The 15,294-nt window shown below is 39.2% G+C and overlaps 1 protein-coding gene across 2 annotated transcripts in view; it reads left to right on the plus strand.

Annotated features, from left to right (window-relative positions):
• TSPAN5 (tetraspanin 5) overlaps window positions 1-15,294 on the plus strand; it is an 85,117-nt gene that overhangs the window by 59,802 nt on the left and 10,021 nt on the right. For both annotated transcript variants that reach the window (XM_085057971.1, XM_085057972.1), the window contains exons 2-4: window positions 872-922; window positions 12,010-12,156; window positions 13,980-14,150. In XM_085057971.1, coding sequence (XP_084914097.1) covers window positions 872-922; window positions 12,010-12,156; window positions 13,980-14,150 — 369 coding nt within the window. The remainder of the gene's footprint in view (window positions 1-871; window positions 923-12,009; window positions 12,157-13,979; window positions 14,151-15,294) is intronic.

Here is a 15,294-nt window from a genome sequence, read left to right on the forward strand (position 1 = left end):
CTAAATGTTTTTTAAACATGTTATATGACTGATATTGTATCGTGCCAAATATGCAGTGATGATGTTGGGAGATGGAGTGCTTATTCTGCCTGTTTTGCTTGTTTCACTGATCATTAGTGTAGCTTTTGTATGGAAACAATGTGGATTTGGAGGGAAATGATGCACTTTAAATTATTCAGTGGAATGGAGAACACAGGGATATAACAGAATCAAAGATGGTATTCCATTTTCCATAATGGGAGAAAGATTCTATTGAGTTTGGATCCCTTGGAGGAGAAAGGGAATGTAACATCCTTTATGAAACAGTCAGTATCAGAAAAGTAAAAAATTGTTGGCTTCAGGGCTTTTAAAAATTCTTGGTCTTTCTGACCAATATTATTTTTATTACTTTTCCCCTGAGAAATTATGGGTTATTTTCTGTGGACAATATTGCTAAAATGGATAATAAACATATATTTAGGATTTTTTAAATAACTTTTTCACTGGGAGAGCGCTGTGAGGACAGCTGCTTTGTGCAGGCAGTGGCAATGCAATAGTAAAATACATTCCTTGACTGTGGAGTTTGCTTTGAGTCCTACGAACTCCAAAAGAACCTTATGTGCTTGGTGCTGATAAAGTGGCACTTAGGGCACCTCCTGTTCCTATGTGGAACATCCCTGAGTTGTGCAACTTCTAAATTCTTCAGTTTACAATAGTTGAATTGTAAAATAAATAACTAGATACAGATTGTAAAACTCTCACTAAATGCCCTCAGTCCTGATAAAATTGATTATCCAACAGAGGATGAGCCAATATGTATATATATTAAAAAAAAAACCAGACTAAAGCCACCACAAATTTCTAATTCCTGTTTTTTTTTTTTCCCTTTTAGTTCCTTGGCATAGCATTTCTTGGGATTGGATTGTGGGCATGGAATGAAAAGGTAAGTTGAGTATAGCATCAAAGTTTGTTTTTCCTCTTTATCTCTCTTCTTCTGGTGGAATATTGAAGCACTAGTATGCTGCATATTTTGTGTTAACACACAGTTTCTACTGAAACAAAATCAAGCCTCTTTGTCAAATAAAACCTTCGCTTGGGTCACCTAAAGTAACACTGTTGGCATCTTTCCCACAAATACCTTGGCAAGAAATGGTGGCAGACACTTGCCCGTAAAATAACCATTTCAATACTTGCACAGTCAGACTGCAGCTCTGATACCAGAACATGCTGAGGCAGTATGGGCAGTGTGTCCCCAGGAATGGAGAGGGAGCCTATGTGTCTTAGAAGGCAGCAGCTTTCTGAAAAACACCCTACTAGGCATTGCCTTAACATAGCATGTTAGTTGCTGTTCCTCTTAAAAAACAAAGCCAGAACACTGAAAGCCAAGATGAATGCTGAAAACCAATGCAAACCTGAGGCAGAATAATCATTGTTTTCACTTGTGCAAGTGAAACTGGCCGCTGGAACACTCTCTGTTGCAAGACTGTAAAAGCAGCTTCAAAATAGGACGTACATGTGTGTGAGTTGAGCAGGCAGGGAAAGAAAGCATTCCTGAACCAGAGCCTAATTTTTAGTTTGCTTGCTGCAGAAGTTGGGAAGAAGATAAAATATCAAGGCATAATATACATAGGTCGGTATGTCTTGGGTTACTGGATGAAGTGTTTGGCTCGCTAAAAGACAACAGCTAAAATTAAAGCCAGAATTTCCTTTTCTTCTTTGTTCCAAAGATTGAAAATAATAAAACCTGGCTGTTAACAATATTCAGTTACATAATAGTTTTTTCTTCTTTTAATGGAAAACACTAAGTTATAAATTGATCTTCACTTAAGATGTAATAACTGGTGCTTGCAGCAGAACAAGCAACACATTTGGAACCTCTGGAGTTCCACCTCTAAAAAATTCAGGACAAATATTGAGTTAAGTTATAGTCTAATTGCTCTGTGCTTTTGCCTTGGATGTAGATCATTACAAACAGTAATGGGATATTAATCAATGCACGCTGTATACACCTGTATAGATGTATATGTATGTTTACATACCATATGATACTGATGCTGGATAGTTCAAAGAGGCTTAGAAAGAGGTGCTCTGACTTTTCTTATTTGTCGAAGATGTGAAAACATGTTTTATTTAGTACTCTGAACATAGTCTCAGAGCTTGTACCTATGTGTAAGCTCTAGAAAACTGCATTGTTTAGGAGTGGCTTTACAGAAGAGATTTGAATATTTTTGTATCATTACAATAGGTAACACAAATGATTCCTCTTTAGAGTCAATGAGCAGGTAAAGGGAAAACAGCTGTAGTCTACTGTTTGAAGTCTAAATTATGCCAGTCTTACCGCTAGAAGATGTTCTGGCGGAATCCTGGTTTGTTAGGGTTTACATATTTTCTGTATGGCCAAGCACATATCCTTTTCTAGGGAAAATGCATTCAATTCATAATTGCTCATAGACAGAAGCCAGAGCTTGTGTTTTTACTTGAGGTTTGGACATCTGTTATCAAGTCATCTTAAACTGTTTTTAATCAGATTCTGAAAGTGGGAGAAAAAGCCATGTTGTTTTAAGACAAGGAAATAAAACCACTGCAGTTTAATATGCATTAACCCAGGCTCCTTATGTAGTAGGTTTTTCTGATTTTTTTTTTTTTTAAATTAAGAAGTAAAATACTGTTTGTTGGTTTAAAGTACAGGTTTTCCCTTGAAAATGAGCATTTTCCTCAGCTTCTTTAACTGTTGTGTTTGGCAGTGCTTAGTATGGACTGTTTCAATTCATGGCTGTAACAATCAAAATGCTATATAGGTATAGCCGAACTGCAGAGCTCTTGAGCACAGACAGATTCGAGTTTTGTAGAAGAATTATGGAAAAATTGACTTGTGTCAAGCCAATTTGAGTCCTGTATTTCATTCAGCTCGTTAGAGGACAGGCACTGGCCAAAGCCTGCAGTCAGCAGGACCAAGTTCCAGGTGCTCACAGGCCCTGTGTTATTTAGTGGGGAGCAGATCAGTGAGATTCCACACAGAGCTGTTTTTACTGCTGATGAGGAGTTGAAGACGAAAGCCAAGTAGATGAAGCCCCGGGCCTGAGAGATCTGTAACATAACTGAAAAGCACATCTCTGGCTAGACTGCTGCTTGCCTAAGGCTAGGATGGGTCTCCCTTAGGCACTATGGGCTGTTGTAATGGGACACTGTAAGATAACAAAGTGCCTTGTCAGAGAAGGATCTGGGGGTCCTGGTGTACACAAAGTCAAACCATGAGCCACCACTGTGTCCTTGTGACAGAGAAGGCTCGTGTAGCTTGGGCAGTACTAGGAGTGTTGCCAACAAGTTGAGGCAGGGAATTCTTCCTCTCTATTCAGCACTGGTGAAGCCAGACCTAGGCCAGTCCTGGGCTCCCCAGCCCAAGAGGGATGCTGACATACTGGAGAATCCAGCAAAGGGCAGCATAGATGATTAAGGGACTGGGACATCTCTCCTGCATGGAAGGACTGAGAGAACTAGAGCTGTTTAGTCCAGAGAAGAGTAGGCTTAGGGAATCTTACAGTATGGAAATACCTGAAGGAAGAGTGCAAAGAGGATGGAGCCAGGCTGTTGTCAGTGGTGCTCAGTGACAAAGGAAATGGGTACAAAATGAAACACAGGTGGTGTTTCCCCTAAACTTAAGGAAACACCTTTTAATAATGTGAAGGTGACTGTGCGCTGGCACAGTTTGTCCAGAGATGCTTTGAAGTCTCTGTCTTCATGGCTTTTTCCAAAGCAATCAGGATATGGTCATGGGCAGCGCGAGCTAGGTGGCCAGATGACCTCAGCCATTCTGTGAAGACTTGTTGCTGCCTTAGTGAACTAACTGTTTATCAAAGTTGAACTTGACACTGCTGTTGTAGAATGTGTAAATTTGTAAGGGTTTTTTTGCAGGAGTAGTTCTTCAGGACTCCTGCTGTAAACTTGATTTCGTGGTGGGAAAGATTTTGCTTAACTTCTGTTTTGAATTGTGTGGCTTTGTATTCAGCTGTGTGATTTTATAGCCTGGCCATCAACTTTTATATACTTACGTTGCTTCACAGAATCTTTTCAAGGTAAAAAGATAGTGTTCCAGGCCACATTAAAACTGTAGGATGTAAAGAAATAATCTGCACTTCACAGGAGTCCCATTGGCTGCTGGTTAAAACCAGTTCTGGATGGATTTGTGGGTTTGGTGCCTAGTTTCTCTTTTCTTGCTAAGTTGGCTTGAATTCTCCCCTTTAAACTTTCTTGTGAGGAAGAAAAGCACAATAGGCAGCCTTGCGACCTTCCTTACGGCCTTTGCAGGGAGGCAAAAGAGCTCATTTGTCAAGTAGGCAATAGAATTGGCTTGACAGCCAGTCAGCCAGCCCTAAACAAAAGCTGGGCAATTAGCATTCTGAGCCATGAACCTGAAAGAGAGCTGGGGGTGGGGTGGAGGCAATAAACTGTGGGGTTGAATAAAGCAATCTATACATGGATGTACTGTATAGCTCACAGTCTCACAGTGTTTTCAGGCACGCTAGGCTCGGGCTTGTACCATGAAATAGTTCATCCATGGCAGCTGATTTCCACCCTCCTCCCCACAACAGTGACATGAACATTGTTAACATACAAAGAGTCTGTACTAAGCCTCAACAACTTACAACGCTTTTGCTCAGCAGCAGGGGAAATACTTGTATTTCATTGTTTTATTAACCACTTCAAGTCATGTCTTCTGTTGACTCTTAAAAATAACCTAGACTTGTACAAAGTGTGTCTTTCCCTCCTTGTTTGTATATATTAGATACTATGGTCTTAAGGCTGTTCATGGTGTGATACCAGTAGGTGCTTGGGAAAATAAGCTTCCTGGCTACCTGTAGGAGATTTATATTCAAGAGTAGTGAGCCTAAGTGATGAGTTGTTGTTATGTCTTCTGAGACCTTATGATGCTGTCCATGGAGAGGGACTTTTTAGAAGGAAAGCACTGTGGTTTTGGGGTAAACTCTAAGTAGGAGATAGCAAAAGTAAGAGATACTGAAACAGGGAAGACTGCATGCAAATTTTGTTGATTAAATTAGCTTGTGTATAAAGTTACAAGAAATGAAGAGGGAGAAGTGGAAGAAGCTGACAATGTGCATGAGTTTGGCTTCTCAGCTTTTCCTGTTAAATTAATATAACAAGATGAGACTTCAGCTCAGAAGCCAAGTTGTGTGCAGTTTGGAGTACCAGTATGGTACCTCTGGGTGCCAGCACAGTGTTTTTAGTCAGCAGGAGCTCTAAATCTGGGTCTCAACTTTTGAGACAGACTTCTACTTGTAAAAGGTGATTTAGGTCTGCATTGTGTTCTTGGACAAGAAAAACTCCCTACATGGAAACAATCACAATTTGTCAGATCAAATCTGTGTTTCCTTACCCTGAAGTGAAAACTAAAGTTGTTTTCAAGAAAATGTACTCACTTCTCTTATTGTCCCAGTGAGTGGCAGACATCAGGAAGGAGTGATGCACTAGTTACTCCACAATTGTTGTGCATACATGTCTATCACAGTGTTCTTCTAAAAATTATTGCCAACAAGGAAACTGTGCACATATCCTATGTTCCTTATAGGCTGAAGGATACCTAAAGACAGGATACAAGACAAGGATATCTTGTCTCTAAAATGAGGATGTGTGTGGTCTTTATAGGACTGGAGAAGAGAGGAGGGGATACACTGTTACACTTAATTTAAATTGCAGTACATAAAGATACATAATCTAAACAGGCAGGCTTTTAAATTGTTTACTAGTGTTCCCACACTTCATAATCATTAATCCTGAAAAGTGTAAAAATCTCTATTTTATATGTATTTATGCCAACTATTCCCCTATTGAACTCTTCATTGTCAGGACAAGAAAGCTAGAGTAGTTCTTTTCCATTAGACACTTGAAAGATAAAATTCTGCTGCTGTTACTGTTTGCTGTGGGAAATGCAAAACCAACAAAAATCAAGGAAATATTTGTAAACATCCCCCACCTAGTTTCTTGCTTGCAGAGACAAAATTCTGGAGTAGAATTAATTTGGCATGTTTCAATGAGTTATTGTTCTGTGCTCTATGTTCATTCAGATGCACAGCATGGAGAAACCACATGGATTTTATGACTAACAAGGCAGAGAGACATTTATTCCATTTTAAAATCATACATTTGAAAATATTTTTTTTTACCATCATCCCCCAGATGTTACTGTTTGCCAGTGATACTAAATCCTGCAGGCAAGGCTGTGAAAAGGCTAAACCTTTGTTAGCAAATATAAATGCTTTAGAAGATCTTGTATTGATGTATCTTTTTCTGATCTTACGATTTTTTGGGTGTGTGGTGTGGTGGTTTTTGGTTGGGTGGTTGTTTTTTGTTTTAGGTTTGTTTTTTTTTTTGTCCTCTTAGTAATGGGACATTGCAACAGAGAAGTTTTTTTTTCCCCGTCTTGGTGGAAATGAAAAATGAAAAATAGCTGATTTCTCCCATACTACTGTTGTGTTGAGTCCTCCTCTTTTACGTGCACTCCTGTGGGCCAAATTCCATATACTCTCAAGTGTATCACCTCTTTGTTCCTTAGGTTGATGATTCTAAGTTGTCTCTGACTCACTGTGCCTTGAATTTTCATTACTGGGTCAGCTTTTCAAAATTGCTGCTGCCTGAAGTGTTTTCAGTCAGAGTCATTCTCTATCGTCCTGCAGTTTGCTACTGTGCCTGTTAAAACAGCAGCTGTTCAGCAACAGATGATCTGGAAATGTCACTGGTTTAATGCACTTGTGACTCCCTTCTCTTTGGCCCCATTAAGGAGCTCAGGGACACATCAGGTTATGTAGGTGTGACAACACTGGGTCACTTCTCCAGCCAAAATGTGTGTCTGGCTTTGGGCTCAGCTTGCAAGGGCTGTGTCTGCTAAATGCAGGCAGAGGGGATGGATGAGTAGGAGATGAAGTGGTGCTGAAGATCCAGCTTGCATGCTCTGCAGGTTAGGAAAGGTTTGAGTTCTTTTCAACCTATTTCTAGTGTGATCTCACGGACTGAATGTCTTGAAGCATGAGTTCTGTTCCAGGGGCACATCTTCATTTGTAGGTAATCCAGTCTGTGGGCTCTGAGACTATTCCCTGGAGTGAACTGAAGCACAACTTGTGTGTGATCACTTCAAAAGGACTGCTGCATCTGACCTGAAATACTAATGTAGATGTGCACCAAAGGCAGGAGCTGGAGTCAGGGGTCTGTCTGGAAAGTAATACAAGCTGTTCTGATGATCTTAAAGAGTAAGGTGGAGAAAGGGTGAGGTGTGCACCTCACTGCTTTTTATGTGACCATTGCTTCCTTGTTCTTAACTGATGGGATAAAGGCAAACTATTGTGCAGCTATTATATCAGGATGGACATTAATGAGCTCCTGTGTTCCAGACAAACATTTTTCCTTTGCCTTGTTCTTCCCTGAATTATACATGAGGTCCTACATGTGGTGTGGAGGGCTCTGGCCACGGGGGAAACGTGGTATGACAACAGAGGACCTGTCAGGCATCTCTCAAGCTATTTTCTACCTGTGCTCGCATACCGTGAGGAGAAGACTCCAGTTCTGCAGGAATTTTTGTTGGGCCTGGCTTGGTTGTCTCACATTTCTTGGTGGGGTGGAAAGCATCCTTGTGTTGAAGAAAAGAGTAGGTCTTTCTATTTAATTTGACTTCTCCTGAATTTGAGGTGGGGTAGAAATATGGGGTCAGACTTTCCAGTTCCATCCATGCATCACTGTATCCTAGTGATTGAAGTACATTTCACAAAAAAGGGAATGTTCGTCACTTCACTGTTACTTATTTTATTTCACTTATGGATGATGCTTTTGTTGTTTCACTGCACCAAATAAATTTTGATTGCTGTTGGATTAAAATTTTAAATGGCAACTCGTGGACTGTAATGTACAACAGGCTATGGTGGGTGGAGGAACAGAGCAAACAGATGAGTTGGAGATCAGCCAGGGAATATGTCCTGCTGGTTCTCCTTTCCTTGTGGGACTGCAGCAGAGCCTTGGGTTGACACCATAGTGAGAAGTAAATTACTCAAGTATGTAGCTTTGTACAAAGCATTTCCTGCCAAATACAGATCACTCACATGCCTAAACTACCGAGAAAGTGATGTGCATGTACCTCAAAAATAACCATTCTTCAAAATGAGAATGCGTTTCGAGAAAAAAATTGTTCCTCCTTTTCAGTGTTAAAGTGTTAGAGTACATTGCAATGTGGTTGTAGTGGGCAACTGCAGTAGTGTTGCTGAGGGAAAATACCTTGCATTTGTTGAAAGCCTGACTTTAAAGTATTTACAGGTGGTTTGTTTAGATCTTGCATTGATGTAAGAGAGGGATTGACAGTCACCATATATTCCATGACTGCTCAGCCTGAGGATTCAGAATGTGTCACAGAGGATGCAGTGTTAGAATACGAGATTGCTGATCATCTGCTCAAACACCTCTGGAAATGTTCCCTTTTGCTTTTGGCTAAAGATGGGATGAAGACAGAATTGGTCACTACCACGTGTTTGTACATCTCTGTCAAACTTTTCCCAAACTTTTTGTTGCAGCCAAAAAATACTTGATGCTGTGGCAGTAGGTGTAGTAGGCATTATAGAAACTTGTAGTAGATAGGAAGAGTATGTGCCTAGAGGACTCTACATTTAGATCTTCTTAACAATGTAAAATGAGATATTATTCCATGGTTGTTGCCCTGCTGCTCGAAGCAAAATATGCTTTTCTTCGGGGCATTGCACTGCTGCATCTTCAGAGAGCTTATTTGTAAGTGTCCAGAGTACAAGACTGGAAAATAGTATTCAAGTAGTAAACAGTAATCTTCTATCAGACTACCTCGGTGTGTCTTGAGCTGCAATCAGAGCATTGCCTCTGTTTCTCATTCCCACTGCTAGCTATTGTTTTATTAACAAAGCCTCTCTGAAGATTGTGTATCCTGAGATATCTCTCCAGAATACTGATAACTTGGGGTTCATATGTAGAGAGCATACGGAGTACAAATGAGAATTCAGCAGTATGTGCTTTGCATTGTCAGGATGTGTTATTTGGGATTTATCCAAGCTAGGCTTATGATTGCCATATGTGGACTAGCAACAGATGCACATAAAGGTGCTTTCCAAGGACAGCAAACAATGGCAGATAAAGCCTGTGTTGTTCTATTCAGTATGTATTGGATCATAGCTGCTGAGCGACTGGCCAATGTTTGGCATGATGGACTGCTAAGAGCCTGGCAGTTCTAGAAAAATCAAGTGAAGGGAGAAAGGGCAGGATTGGAAAAACAGTATAAAACTGGCTCAATACATTTTGCTGCCATTGAATTATTAATGAGTGTGAGTGTGACAAAATGCAAAGGGGCATGTTTCTTACTACCACTTTTGTATTATGACTGTCTTCTCTAACAGTATTGTCCACAAAGGCCAGCTGAATTTTACTTGGATTTCTTTGAATTTGAATTTTACTACTTTCATATGGAAAGAAGTTAATTCATCATGGTAATTTGCTTTGAGTTTTTTGTTGATTTATTTGGTTCTGTTTTGTTTGTTTTTAAAGAAAGACAAAGTGTCTTATGAAGAGAGACTCAAAGAACTCTTAATATTTTTTAGATTTTTTAAAAAGTAAATACAAGTAATATAAAGGCAACACTATTTCTCCAGTGACTGGTTTTTCTTCTCTCTACTATGCTACAGTCCATTAATTCCAAAATCAGCTAATGTTAAAAGAAAAGAGCAATAGTGCTTGCTTTAGGGCAGAATTTATTCTCATCTTATGGTAACTATATGAGCACAGAGGAAGAGACTTTAACACTTTGTGAAGAAATAAGTAATTGTTTCTCCCCCTTGAGGCAGAGCTCATGTGTCTTGACTTGTGTAGGGCCAAGGCCTTGTTTTTTCAAAGGTTTGTGTGTTGTTGGATTATCCTGTTTATATTGCTTGTTATTCTTAGCCAGAAAGTTGGTTTGGATTTCTTTTCTCTGACAAATGTAATGAAACAAAAGTAGTAGAAAAACTTTTGCACGAGTAGACGTGTTAATGAGAGGTAAGTGTTCATTTCATCTTGGTGTGTATTATCTCTTCACTGAGATGGTACCAGAAAAAGGGACAGGCCAACTGCTCTGCTTTGATAGCAGTGCTGGCTTTGTGTTATATTGTTCCTTACATCTATTTTTGCTTTTTTAATGAATGACAGTAAGGCTAGTACTGTATGTAATGTAGGAGGAAAGTGATGAATGTGATTTGGTTTTTTAAATTTTTTTTTCATCCCTTTTAGGCAATAGCCTCCTGTAGTAGGAGGGAGAAGAATATGCTTTGAGAATGTCATTCATGCTGTTGGATTATTGTTCATACTTTAGGATTGTGTTCTAGTCAGATTTTTCTTTGGGTTTCTGCCTTTTCTAAGGCTCCTCGATGTGTCCATTGGTGAAATTCACATGTATATTTTATCTGTCCTTGTTTGCAGAATTAAAAAGCTTTGAGTACTGTCTTCATTTACTACTTACTCAGGTTTTGCTTGGGAAGCTCTAGGAAAGTGGTTGCAGACTACATGAAGTAATGTGTTAGAGATATTGGTTACATGACAATTGATATGTTTTGAGTGGTCCAAAATGAGCATGTATACATATTTATTTATTTTTATATATATATATATATATATATATATAAAATAATCACAGGTCTAAAGCCACAGTTGTGAACAGTCATCATTAACAATGTTACTGTCAACCTCTGGAAATGGGATTATGATAACTTCCCTCGAAATTGGTACTCTTTTGGGACTATTTCAAAGAGACAAAGGGAATAGGAACAGGAAGAAGGAAAAGGATGAACCTTAGAGTTTTGCAAATAAGGAGCTGTAGATGTAGAGATCTCTATTGATGCTTCTCAGGTGACAGCATCATTTAAGAGTTAGAGGAAGCAGTAGTCCAAAGCACACAGCCTGGGTTCAGGCTTCTTTGAGGAAACACAGCAGTGTGCTTTGCATTGACCTACAGCACTGGGTAGGTGAATGAAGAAATAGTGACACTTTAGCATTTTTTTCCTGCCAAAAACCATGAGCAAACTGTAATTGTTCCTGTGCAAACTTGCTGGAGTAGGGGAAACTTTGTACTTGCTTCTTGATATGATCCATCTGTTCAACATCATCCAAACTCTGGCTAAAATGTGTTCAAAAATTAAACTAGTTCCTCAGGATTACTGGTGTGGCAACCCAAGCTCTGCTTCTAAGGCAAAAATGGCATTACAAGCAGACTGTGCTGCCTGTCATATCTAAAACACAGCATATGTTGTTTAACATATTATTGGTCTACCCTAAGTTAGTGTTAACCATGTCCCAAGACAAGTTCATAACTGTCTCTCGTCCTACTAAGAGACTTTCTTATTTTCAATTTTTTCCTGCTATCTAATTAGTCAGTAGCCATACTTTATTTCTAGAATGAGGTTTTGGTACCATAGATGGCTGAAGTTGAATTGGCCATAAATGTTATTTGCCAAAATTTGTTGAAAATTTTTTTGTTGTAAGATGCTGCAACCTAGGAGCTCACTTCTAATTTCTGACGATTGCTGTAATTACTGAGCATAAATGCTAAATTCAGGTTTTCTTGCTTTTAACTGTTTTTTCTATCATAACATGTAACTGTGTGTTTACATAAATGATGTATATGATATGTGAAATGCATCTCAGCGTGGGTAATAAGATTGAGCTTTGTTCAAATATTTAGTCTGAGTTTCTGATAGACTACTTCTTGTAGCTACAGAAGAAGAAAATGCCCTGTGGGTCTCTTACAGAGGATTCTTCATGAACATTTTGTTACTCATTGTCATGTTGATTAAGAAATACTGCACATAATTGCACTTTTTATCTCTTTTGGGATACAAAGATTTTCTTAATTGTGTTTTCTTGCTGTACTGCAGAACATTTATTTTGCTGTAGTCTTCTTCCTTTTTAAGAAGAAAAATGCAGGCAAGATTTGTACAATGGATAGCTGAACATCCTTTTTATTCCTTGGCATTGTCTCTTTCTCAGGGAGTGCTGTCCAATATCTCCTCCATCACTGATCTGGGAGGCTTTGATCCTGTTTGGCTCTTCCTAGTGGTAGGAGGAGTTATGTTCATTCTGGGATTTGCAGGATGCATTGGAGCTTTACGAGAAAACACTTTTCTTCTCAAATTCGTAAGTAGCCTTTGCGACTGTGACATTCATCATTTACACAGCATGCCATGCTCTCTGTTCTGTTTAACTGTGTTAAGCTTTTAAAAGGTGTTTTGGAGGGGAAGCTGTTATCCAGTGTCAGAGTGCCATGAAAGCACTTAGCTTATAACACTTTACAGCTCTTCAGTCTCTGATGCTTACTGACTGTGTTTTTTTAAGATTCAAAACGATTGGTGGTAAGAATCATAACATGGAACTACTGCTTTTCATATGGATATAGCCTAACATTTTGCTTCCCTGTCACAAAAAGAGAGAAATTTCTTGTGAGAATCTGCATGTTGAACTCAGAGTCCGTAACAAGCTGCCTATGAAATATGAGGGATGTAGATACACCACTGAATGGGACCCACATGGCTTCTGCTGTGCAAGGGCCCCTTATGATACAGAGGAGATAGGACTGTTAGAAGGGGTTCCTGGCTGATACCCTCAGTCTGTGCCATTCAGCTGATTGGAAAAGGCTTCATTGCTTTCAATGCTGGGGCCTGAGAAAGAGAAAGGGAGGAGAATGTGCCCAGGATGTGTAAAGAAAATGAAGTTTTTTTGATCTATGGGCTGGACTGTTGGTTAGGGAAGGGGCTGCTGATGCACAAACGTACCTCACTATGCAGAACTTCTTTAGCTAAGTAGCCTGATTCTATATTTTGAAAGCCTTTGTCCTGTGACTCTTGAAGATGAGGATAACAGTATCATGTTCCCTTTTAGATAAATTGAAGATGTATAACAAAAAAGATTCTTTCCTCCACCACTCCCAGAGGTTGGCACAGCCTGGGTGATAGTTGTGTCTTCATAACCATTAACTGCTAACATATACATGAAAAAGCTTCCAGTGAAATAACTGCCTCCAAGTGACACATTTGGCTCCCACAGACATGTTGTATAAGGGGAGGAGGCAACTGAGAGTCACAGTTCTTGAGGCATTTATAAAGCAGCTTGTAACACTTTTTTTTTCCTCTTCTTCCTTGCTTCTCTTAGCTTGCCTAAAATGAACCCATCTGCTGTACCAGAAATAGCTTCCCATACAGCAGCTGCAGGAGAAATTAAAAATGCATCTGAACACACAGAGAGCATATTAAAATGAAACTCAAAGGCACAGTTGCAAAGGAGATGGACTTCCAGTATGCCAGAACCCCTGAGTGGTTTAAAACAGTGTAGACTCAGTGGAAATGCTTAGAGAAAGTGGCAGATCATTAGTAATGCCTTTGGCATCCATTGCATTTGCATTAATCATAGCAGCCTTATTTAGTTTTAATGTAGATGTGAGTCATTCATAGGCATTCCGCTCTGACTTAGTCATTAATTAATTTCTGCTGTTACCAATTTCTGCTTTGTCTGCTTAGGCAAAGCTTTGCCAGTAAGAGGATCTAAAGCAAAAGTCACGTAGAAAGCATTTTACTGGCACTAGTGGCTGTTTATGGCTTCTAAAATGTAAGTGCCTATGTAGAAATTTAAGATGGGTTTTCAAGGGCCCTACATGTGGTGGTGACTAACCATCTCTTGAAATTTTCAGTGAATTCTCTTGGATCACTTTGAAAATCCCAGTGCAATGTCCAAGGTTTGGACATTTGTTGTTAGCATTTTTATTATTTTTTAGAATAGAATTAAGATTTTTGTACTACAGTTCCAGTAAAAATGGTGTATTTTTCATTTAAAATTTCCTATGGGCCAAAATGGCTTGAACTTGCACTGAAACAGACAAAGCTTTATCACTGGATATAATCGTGAACTTTGCAAGTGTTTTTGGTCATAAAGGAAAATAATTTTGGCTTTTAAAATTTTCTTCATAGTTTTCTGTATTTCTTGGAATTATCTTCTTCTTGGAGCTCACTGCTGGTGTTCTAGCATTTGTGTTCAAAGACTGGATAAAGGACCAACTGTATTTCTTTATAAACAACAACATCAGAGCATACCGAGATGACATTGATTTACAAAACCTCATAGACTTCACACAGGAATATGTAAGTTGGACTGTGTTTACTTTTTTGTAAAGCTTGCTTTTGTGAAATACCTACTCCTAGTTTTTACTTTCCATCTGTTTTACTTCTTCAAGGAGCAACAGAAATATTCTAGCATATAATACTTTTGAATATATGTATATTTGTCTTTACAGAACTTCTGCAAACATACAGCACCCATGGAAAGTGGCTTTATTGATGTATGACTGAATAAAACAAGGTGGAGAGTTGGGGTGACTTTTCTTGAAGACTTAAGAGATAGCGTGTCAAATGCACCAAGTTAAAATATTTTGTTGTAGAAGCTATCACATCTGTTTAAGAAATTGTTCCTATTCTAAGCTTAATTTGGTCCTAAGATGAATGTTGGTGTAGTTTTAGCAACATTAGAAGTGCTACACCACACTGCAGAATGGCAGAGGTATTTAGTTGGTCCAAATGAAACTACAATGTTATTTCTTCTGAATTAGACTTAATGGAATTAGCCTAATAAAGTAGGCCACTTGCAGAGTTCTTGTAGGACATCTCTAAGTGATGCCACATCTGCACTTGGGAGGGAAGGGTGAAGCCAGTGGTGCACCCACTTGTGCAGGTTAAGCTCTGTAATTTATCAGTGTGTGTAGAGAAGTCTTGTCCTGACTTTTGCACACAAGGTCTGCCAGTACATTCCCTCTCCAGTACTCAGTTCTGGCCTTTGTTGATCAAGTCCTCTTTGAATTTGGCACTGTGTGGCTAACATGGCTACATGTTGGTTGAATAAATGTTTATTAATTTTTGTACATTCTGCAATTAAAATAATTTCAATGCTTGATTTGCTTCTCTGATCCTGGGGGAAAAATGGTAAGTAACAGGATGTGGATTCTCACTCTGTTTTGAATCTTTTGAGAGAAGGTCAAAGGTCACTACAGTCTGAAAGCAGTGGTCCACTTGTATGCAGCCAAAGGCTACAGTCCAATTTTGCAGTCACTACATAGAGCTTTCTCCCCTAACTGGATTAGCACTCAGATAAGCCAGGGGCAGCCCGTGTAGTGAGAGTGAGCTACTTCAACCAGTAGAGATAGTGCATGATGGCAGCACGTTCAGGTATTGCAAAGAGAACTGTGCTACATCTAGAAAGAGAGAATTGCTATTCCAGTGCTTCTAAAAATGT

This window comes from Lichenostomus cassidix, chromosome 4 (assembly GCF_008360975.1).
Source record: "Lichenostomus cassidix isolate B80296 chromosome 4, HeHo_3.0, whole genome shotgun sequence".
NCBI lineage: Eukaryota > Metazoa > Chordata > Aves > Passeriformes > Meliphagidae > Lichenostomus > Lichenostomus cassidix.